The sequence below is a fragment of the Haliotis rubra genome, unplaced genomic scaffold (genome assembly GCF_003918875.1).
Source record: "Haliotis rubra isolate DU_JTF1 unplaced genomic scaffold, ASM391887v1 Scf501, whole genome shotgun sequence".
Classification (NCBI taxonomy): domain Eukaryota; kingdom Metazoa; phylum Mollusca; class Gastropoda; order Lepetellida; family Haliotidae; genus Haliotis; species Haliotis rubra.
The window spans coordinates 421775-431690 of record NW_025767193.1 but is presented as its reverse complement, the minus strand read 5'-3'; the positions used below and the strand labels follow the sequence as shown (position 1 = coordinate 431690).

General features: G+C 39.9%; 1 protein-coding gene across 1 annotated transcript; it reads left to right on the top strand.

Moving 5' to 3' along the window:
* Nucleotides 1–95: 95 nt before the first annotated feature.
* On the top strand, nt 96–9619 carry LOC124291913 (probable ATP-dependent RNA helicase ddx20). Its single transcript, XM_046728986.1, is given in 12 exon segments — nt 96–374; nt 1369–1463; nt 2119–2287; nt 2834–2945; nt 3248–3390; nt 3706–3844; nt 4219–4360; nt 4828–4914; nt 4916–4934; nt 6042–6143; nt 6717–7195; nt 7198–9619. Coding segments are annotated over 12 exon segments (3585 nt in total). The 5' UTR covers nt 96–193; the 3' UTR covers nt 9115–9619.
* Nucleotides 9620–9916: the final 297 nt, after the last annotated feature.

Here is a 9916-nt window from a genome sequence, read left to right as displayed (position 1 = left end):
ATACAGAATTTTTATCTGTAAAACTGCTATTGATTGGCTGTTTGGAACATAATGACCAATGGAATTGCGTGTAACATTTTGCAAAGGCACGACGAGCAAAATGGCGGATTACGTTGTTTTATCGCACATGTGAAAAGTTTCAGATACGATTTTGCATGTTTTTCTTTCTGTCAGCAGATTATAACCACCCAAGATGAATTTGGCACATAAGATAAATGAGAAAACCCGAACTGGAGATGTATTAATTTCAGAAGAAGTGGATTTTTCTTCGCTCCTGCTATCAAAGCCCGTAATTCAAGGCCTCCAGAACTCGGGGTTTGAACGGCCATCACCAATACAATTAAAAGCAATCCCGTTGGGCCGGTGTGGACTAGGTGAATTAATCTTTTGGTGCTTTTAATAAATGTGTGGTCGTATGTTTGCAATGGAGGACCTAATGACAAGCTCAATTAACATGATGGCTCGTTGCGTTTAAGTTAGTATAGTTACTGTGGAGTAAAACAAATTAATATTTCGTTGTCATTCACTTTATAAATTGTCATGAAATGTCATCAGATAATCATGGATGTTTTAATTACATTAAAACAGATGCAGTCATTGCTTTGTCAATTCATCTTGAAATGACACATTTAACTTGTAGGAGATCCTTGGAACCATGTCATGTTGTCATTCACTTTATAAATTGTCATGAGATGTCATCAGATAATCATGGCTGTTTTAATTACATTAAAACAGATGCAGTCATTGCTTTGTCAATTCATAAATTGTCATGAGATGTCATCAGATAATCATGGCTGTTTTAATTACATTAAAACAGATGCAGTCATTGCTTTGTCAATTCATCTTGAAATGACACATTTAACTTGTAGGAGATCCTTGGGACCATGTCATGTTGTCATTCACTTTATAAATTGTCATGAGATGTCATCATATAATCATGGCTGTTTTAATTACATTAAAACAGATGCAGTCATTGCTTTGTCAATTCATCTTGAAATGACACATTTAACTTGTAGGAGATCCTTAGAACCAAATATATTTGTACAAGTAGCACAAATATATTTCAGTCTTGTTCCATCAACACTGGATATTTCATAAAGGACATGTTCACAATGACATCAGGCAGCTGTTTCTTTCCTTACTTTGTCTTCTGGTAGATTAATCACAGAACCTAAAACATTTTTGAATGTCTGATGTCAGTCATATACTGGCTCTCATCACAGTCAAGAGTTTGAATTTGTTGGAGCAACTGGTCAAGATAAAGTGTTTCTCATTTATTCATATTGCATTTTCAGACACTGACGTGTAAATATTATGTGGACATTTTGAATGTAGTTCAGTCCTGAATGTGTCTTCCCTCTTTTTCAGATTTGATAGTTCAAGCTAAGTCAGGAACTGGCAAAACATGTGTGTTTTCTGTCATTGCCCTTGAAGCAATACAAGTACAAAGCTCTGCTATTCAAGTGAGTGTCTCATTGACCATTACTCTGCTTATGTCATGCAGTGCTTGGTTATCTCAGGAATACGATGCTTGTGTCAAGTAATGCCTTTAGACTCTTTTGGGAACATTAATGATTTAATCAGATTGTCAATGTTTTTAATGGGTTTACCATCATCCTGTAGGTCATTATATCCATAGTGTGAAAAGGCTTTGCTACCTCGTGAAGAGTTTACTATAAGTCAGTGAAATGTACTGGTACCTTTCACCATCATGGCCAGTCACAATCAGAAAAGATTGCAAGTGACCTGTGTATAACATGTATAAAGTCAAGCTCACATTGTCGGTTATTCATGAAAGATGTTAGTGATTTCCAACAGCATTTGGTCCTAAAGTATTTGTGGTGCTTTTGAGATATGATGGTGAAGGGCAAGAAGGGACTCCTTCGTTTTTTTGTTTCTTTGTAAGTATAAAAATCTCCTTTTGTTTAAAAAAATTATTTTACAAAAATTGTTTTCATATGAAAGGAGAATTTCATTTTGTCTCTTGCATGCATTCAGCATATTCAGGTATGTTGAAGATAATAATTGGTGTGTCTTTTTATATTGTTTGATTATGTTTATTGCCTGATTTGATTTTGATTATAATTATTATGTATGTTAATGTGTATCTGTTGACAGGTATTAGTCCTAGCTCCAACAAGAGAGATTGCTTTACAGATCTGGGATGTGATCAACAACATTGGCAGTGCCATGTCAGCATTGCGATGTCACACTTTCATTGGTGGGCTACCATTAAGCGAAGATAAACAGAAATTGAAGCAATGTCAGATTGCTGTAGGAACACCTGGTCAGTATTATGATGTGAAAGCATTTCTTCAGAACTTCAGTCTCTGCAGGTGTAGAAACTTACCTTTGAATAGATTATCTTCACGAACATGAAAATGTATGTCACTGTGGTAACCTTGGGAGTAGACACAAACATGGAGTATTTAAAAAAAATTAATATGTTTTAGCTGTTATCATCACAAGTTATGAAATAGTCAATTAAGAGAAAAGTCAGTAATTCAGTTGTATGTATTTAGATAATATCATATTGTTTGTTGTGTTGTTTATCACGACACTCAACAATATTCCAACTATATGATTGTGGTCTGTAAATAATTGCATCTGAACTAGACAGACCAGTGATTGACATCATGAGCATCAATATAGGCAATTGGGATACAATAATGCGCTTCAACCAAGTCAGCCTGGCCAACCGATACCAATAGTTGCCTCTTAGTCTTACGACAAGTATGGTTGCTGAAGACCAGTTTTTACACAGATCTTCATGGGTCTTAGATAATATGTTACTTGAATCGTCTAGTGGTGCTTATGGTTGTCTGTTTTCCAGGTCGTATTAAGCAGCTGATCCAGACAAACTTGATGAAAACTGAGAGTGTTAGACTATTTGTGCTAGACGAGGCTGATAAACTTCTAGAAGAGAGTTTCCAGGAACAAATCAAGTAAGAAATGGCATTTTATTTACAGTTTCATTGAAGACAGAAATAATATGAACAGATATCCATTAAAAGCCTAATTTAATCTTATGTGGTTGTGATTGTTATCATGGTAAACCCAGTTGTAATTCCCCAGCATTGTTGCTGGCATTTGGTTTTAATGTCTACTTTCCTACGCTGTTTTAAAATTAAATGTAATTGATTTATTGCCTGAGTAATCTCCAGCAGGGCCTCAAATTCCATATTTGAATACATGTCACTATATGGCATCCCGATTATTGTTTTATGGCTGCTGCATCTTATTTCAGCTGGATCTATTCAGCACTACCTGACAACAAACAAATGTTGGCTTTGTCGGCCACTTACCCAGAATCCCTTGCACAACATCTGACACGCTACATGCGGAACCCAACATTCATGAGACTCAATATCTCGGATCCGGCACTTCTAGGTGAGTGTATTTTTTGTTGTTATTTGTTAAGCAATTTTAAATCAGATGGGAAAGATCAGACGAGACTATAAAAAGAAATACCTAACACTACGCACATGGCACCATATTGCAATAGATTATTTAAGAGAAATAACATAATAAAGATTTAAAGCATGTATTTTTAAAATGCTAATAGCTGGTATGATAATGATAGGTGTAAAGGTAATTATAATAGGCATAGGATATTCATAGAGTATTGGTTAATGCTTTTTTTGTGTAGAATATATTTGTGTTGCCTTGACAATGTAAAGCTAGTTATATATATATTTGTTATAGGTATTCGTCAGTACTACAAGAGTGTGCCCTACAGTCCCATGGCTAACTTGGCATTTGAGGCCAAGGCAAAGGCTGTCATTGAGATTCTCTCGGGCGTCAGCTTCCAGCAGTGTCTCATCTTCTCCAATCTACAGACCAGGTATTGCCACAGCAGTTGAAATGTCTGTACTCTTGTCACAGCTATGTACTACAGTAAATAATGATGATGATGATGATGATGATGATGATGTGGCATTGTGTCAGTGCCTGAAAACATTCTGGCTACATATGATTGTTAGCCCAGTCAATGGATCAGTGTAAGCTTCTCAGAACCTTTGAAAGTATACAGCCTAATCTTAGCTTTTACTTTTATCTTGTCACAGCAGATACCTACAGCTTGATGAGCTTACTCCCACACTAGTGTTAAAATCAAAACATGTTGGCATACCAATCCCTTATTAAAGTTTACCAGTAATAAACTTGTGATTACTAACAGAAACCTTAGTTAGCAATAATCTGGATTTTAATATGCAGAGCTCAGAACCTGTCTGATGAACTACAGAGACAGGGGTGGCCGACAGCCTGTATTGCTGGCAGCCATGATCAGAAAGACAGGATCGAGGCCATGGCCAAACTGAAAACCTACAAGTGTCGTGTTCTCATCTCCACAGATCTGGTGAGTGGTAGCAAATCTCAAATATCACACATTTTGTAATGATGACACTGAAATCTGGATGTCATACAAATTATTGTCACTTTAGCATGAAGTATTCAAAATATCCACCCACACAATGTTGAGTAGTATTCATTTAGGGGTCACTTGTATACTGATGAGGACAGTCTGATAAGTTGTTTTGCAAGTACAAACAGATGTTGTAAAATTTTCACTGTGCCATTGTCATTTCTGCTGGGGCGGGTTGGTAGCCAAGTGGTTAAAGTGTTCGCTCATCATGACTAAGACCCAGGTTTGATTCCCCACATGGGTACAATGTGTGATGCCCATTTCTGGTGCCCCCGCCTTGATATTGCTGGAATATTGCTAAAAGCAACGTAAAACTCAACTCACTCGCTCATTTCTGGATATTTAAACTTGTAGGTTGTGTGGAAAGTTTAGGATGATTTTGCACTTCTTTCCCTCTGCAGACAGCTCGTGGTATAGATGCCGATAAAGTCAACCTGGTCATCAACCTTGATGTCCCACGGGACCACGAGACCTACCTTCATCGCATCGGGGAGAGCAGGTCGATTTGGTCAGTATAAAGTTCCCCATGAGAAAAATGTTGAATCTGATGGAATTATAACAAGCTAATCGTGGTTGTAATGTTCAGAACTCAGTTTTAGAAAGCTGACAACACTCAATATGCCATCGGGGCGGTGGGGCTCGTTCCTCACGCCGAAGACCCGGGTTCGATTCCCCACAATGTGTGAACCCCATGTATGGCGTCCCCCGCTGTGATATTGCTGGAATATTGCTAAAAGCGGCGTATAACTAAACTCATTCATTCAATATGCCATCAATACATGTTCCAGAGAACACATGTGTCTCCCAGTGTGTGAAGTCCATATCTGGTGTCCCTCGTGATGATATTGCTGGAATATGGCTTAAAGCAATGTCAGACCTTACACACATTTAGCTGCCTTACCCATGAAGATCTGTTTTAGAATTGATCTTCAGCACCCATGCTTGTCGTAAGAGGCGACTAACAGGATCGGGTGGTCAGACTCGCTGACTTGGATGACACGTCATCATTTCCCAATCGCATGGATTGATGCTCATGATGTCAATCACTGGACTGTCTGGTCCAGACTCAATTATTGACAGACAGCTGTCATATACAGAAAAGATAATCCTTTCACATAGAAAGTGAGTGGAAGTTGTTATCAACCACATTTTGCAGTATACAAAGCCATATCCGAATTGAGTGAAGGCGAGGCCAACCAGTGGTTGATGTGACCAATGATCCTCGCAATAATCCTTCAGAATACAATCAGCCAGGTCAAAAATTGTAAACTTCCAACCCTCTTCTATGTTTTTTCTTAAGATTACTTACCCGTGAAGGTCCGGGTTAGAATGAACCTTCAGTAACCCATGCTTGTGGTCAGAGGCGACTAATGGGATCGCGTGGTCAGGCTCACTGGCTTGGTTGACACATGTCATCGGTTCCCAATTGCGCAGATCGATGCTCATGCTGTTGACCAATGGATTGTCTGGTCCAGACTCGATTATTTACAGACCGCCGCCATATAGCTGGAATATTGCTGAGTGCGGCGTAAAACTAAACTCACTCACTCACTTAAGATTACTTTCTGTGGCATAAAACAACATTCATTCACGATGTATGTTGTATGCGTTGCAGGGTCATACGGTGTTGCGGTGACAGTGGTAAGTGAAGGGCAGGAGCAGCTGGGTCTGACCGCGGTGGAGAGGAAATGTAACACTCACATCAACAGCCTGCCAGGTAAGACAATCAAAGCTCAGATACTCTGTTTCCTCAGTGACTGAGTTTAGTTTTATGCCGCAATATTCCAATATCACGGCAAGGGAACCAAAAATGGGCTTCACACATGTGGGGAATCGAACCCGGGTCTTGGGCGTGGCGAGCGAACGCATTAACCACTAGGCTACCCCACCGCCCCCATTTGTGTAATATGACTGTGCTGTCAATTTATTAAAGGTTTGATTAATACTTTGATAACATGAACTTTATATTTCTTGTCACAAATTTTGAATATTATCATGCATCCCATGGGACATGTGGGGAATCGAACCCGGGTCTTCTGAGAGAACGCTTTAATCTCTAGTCTACCCCTTGGCCCCCAGTTCCCTAAGGGGTAAGACAGTGTTGCGTGTCTACAAGTTTCAAATACTCGACACAAGACTTTGTGTTTGAATATCTTCCAATCAAGAAAGCCTTCAGTGTGAAATTAACGAAAAGACCAAAAATAGCCTGGATACGGTTTTAAGGATGTAAAAGGATTTATTTTTGTACTGTACAATTATACATTAACACTCTGCTACTGTGTACACACAGACCCTCTTCCGGTGGATCTGCTGAGAGCAACCGTCCAGATCAACCTGGATGACATGGTCAGTACAGAGCAACTAATCACCAGGCCAGACACAGGGACGAGGTCATGTGACCTTCCTGTGACAAGCGAGGAAAGTCCGGTCAAGGACAGAAGGTTGGAGGATATTGAAGATGGGAAGCAGAATACTGATGGAGAGGACCTGAATTTAGTCAATGGACGTGTTGGAGGAGGCATAGATGATGGTGAGGATACAAGGAGTGAGAATATTTGTACGCAATATCCCGGGGTAATTTCTGATAAGGATTCTTCAAATATCTCAAAAGGATCACAGGAGAATGTTGGCAAAGGTTCATTGATAATGACAGAAATGAAAACAGTGTCCGATATGCATCCAAAGAAATGTTCAGAAAATGCAGTGTCTGAGACCTTGTTGCCAAACACCGAAGTAATACAGTTGAACTTGGAATGGTTCCCATGACTCTACAAGAGAACAGTGTGACAAACAAGAATATACAAGTCATGAATAGCACATGTGGTCGATCTGATAACAACAAACATGATTTAGACAACAGTGAACAGAGAGTGAGTGATTGCAATATTAATCAAAAGTTCGATCATACCAAGTTGAATGATTCTGGAACAAATATATTATCAAATGGAAGGAAGATAAAGACAGCAAAGAAATGTCGAAAGAGGAAAGTTAATAGTGATTCTATCAAGGAATTTCCGTCAGATCCTTCAAATGAAGAAAAATGTGTTGCCATGGTTACTCAGATAAATGGACAAACATGTAGCATTACTACCAACAGTGATGCAACAACAAACATGAAAGCATCATTAGCCAACAGGCAGGGAGTTGGCACGAGAACTATCGGCCAGGTTGAGTTAACAATCCCAAGCTACAGGGAATCTCTCGGTGGGAAAAACCTGGCAAAGCCACACACTTACAGCAGTGCGCTTGTTGATTATGAGAAGTTCTTAGAAAAGGGTGAAAGTGGTAAAATGTTGAATATTCCTGAAGTTATTTTAAGGAATATTGACCTTGAAAAGAAACATTCAACTCCAGGAACAGATTTCGTGAGGAGTGTTGCAGACTGCATAGACAAGATATATGATTGTGCTCTGTCCAAGCCACAGCTAAGGGGAGACAATCCTGACATGTCAGATCAAAGTGCTAGAGATGCTGCAGCAGACGTCGATGTGATGCAGGTGTCAAGAGTTCAGATGTGCAGCCAAACTACACAAACAATATCACCTGCTCAAAAGGTCAACCAGAAACCGAAGTCAGTTCGGTATCATCCAATGTCTGTGTCCTCTCTTGCCATGGTTGACCTTGACCTTACTGCAAATAACAACAAACTGTATTTGTCACAAAATGTCTCTGGTAACAAAGAAAGTCCCTCGGTTTGTGTTGAAGAGTTAAAGGGAGATACACACATTCCAGATACAAATGCAGATTATGAACAAGCAAATCTGAAAGGAGTTGGTAAGAGCTGTTCCAAAGAGGATGAACATGTTTTGGTTGAGAAGAGGCCATATAAGATCAAAGTCAGTAATCTATCTGTGAATGAGAACAGTGTTGGAAGTAAGGTTCAACAGGACGCTGTGTCGAATATAGCGACGAGGAGTGACTGTGAGTTGATGTATGTGTCTGGAGGAGTAGGGAGGATCAGTTTGACAGCAGATGCCATCACAGTTGAGGACGAGCTGATGAGGGACTGTAGACCAAGGTCAAGGAAAGGGAAGATAATGGCCGATCTGGATGGGCTTGAGTATGGCAGGAAGTGTGGACGACATCTCCCTGACCAGATGTACGTGACTGGAGAGGATCTCGTCAGTCAGGGAGACACGGACAGCTCGGACACGGACTCCTCCAGCTCAAGTTCAGAATACGACCGAGAAGTGTTCAGGAATAACTATGTTGACGACCCACTGTTCAGAGATTCTCAGTATGGTAATACACATGAGAGAACAAACCAGAGGAGACATTCTGATCATTACTCCTCAGGATATGATGCCGATTACTTGCCCTACGATAATCAGTACGTGTTTGATGAACATGACACTACAAATGTGCAATATGGTGACCAGGGGTGGGGCAGTAAAGATTTCGAACCCAACATGTCCGACTATCCATATGATGCTTGGTCTCAACTGTGGGGAAACCCATGGGGTTACTACCATCCCCACCCCTACTGGTATCCCCCTGAGTATTATGCCCCACCCCATTATTATCCCTACCCCTACCCACCTGCCTGCTACCCCGCCCCCTATCATCCCATGTGGCAAGGGGCATGGTATGGAAGGGTAGGACTGTCAGATGAAGAACGAATTGATGCCATGAGGAAGAATATGGAATATCAGAGAGCATATATTAAGAAAATGGCCCAAATCAAGTAACAATCATTGGTCTATATCAGATGTGAAAGTTAATGATACAATGTGACATAAGAGTGCTAGTAACAGTGTCACAAATATGCTATTGTCAGAGTTGCTGATGTTTTTGCCATAGTTGTTTGTGCCAAATCAAATACTGATCACATAATCAAAAACAGCAATCTAACAAATGGAAGCAAAATTAAACTATCACTGGCAGCCATCATCAACTTCCCCTCTTTCTGTAGTGTCTCTGAGTGCAAAATGGCTCCTCTTAAATCAGATTAAATAGTCCAGGTGAATTTCTAGAAAAAGACAAAACTGTCTCCAAGACTAAAGGCTGTAGTTTGTGTGAATTTCTTCCAAGTGATTGGTCCCTAAGATGTAGAACAATTCTGACGCCATGTCAAAAGTTTGTTGTACCTTTTCGTGACAAGGTTTAATATTGTTGATGTACACCTTGATATACTGTATTTATCAAACCAAACTGTGTCTGTGATAAAGAAATAAACAATATTTCAAGCATAAAGTTTTGTCATTTCTTTTATGTCTAATTTGTTAAATCGGGATATACTGGAAACACCAGTGTCTTCGTACTTTTTGTATTAGCTGGCTACCTTCCAGGGGCCCATTTCATAAAGCAATTGTAGTGCTACGACTGTCGTAAGTCTATGTTGAACTTAAAGTATGGGAGTTACTTAGCGCTACGATTGCTTTGTGAAATGGGGCCCAGAACCATACTCAGGTGGGTCATCTATGGTACTTGCCACTAAACCATACTATTCTTTCTCCAGTCAGTAAGTCCTGATATGAGGACCCGTGAAGA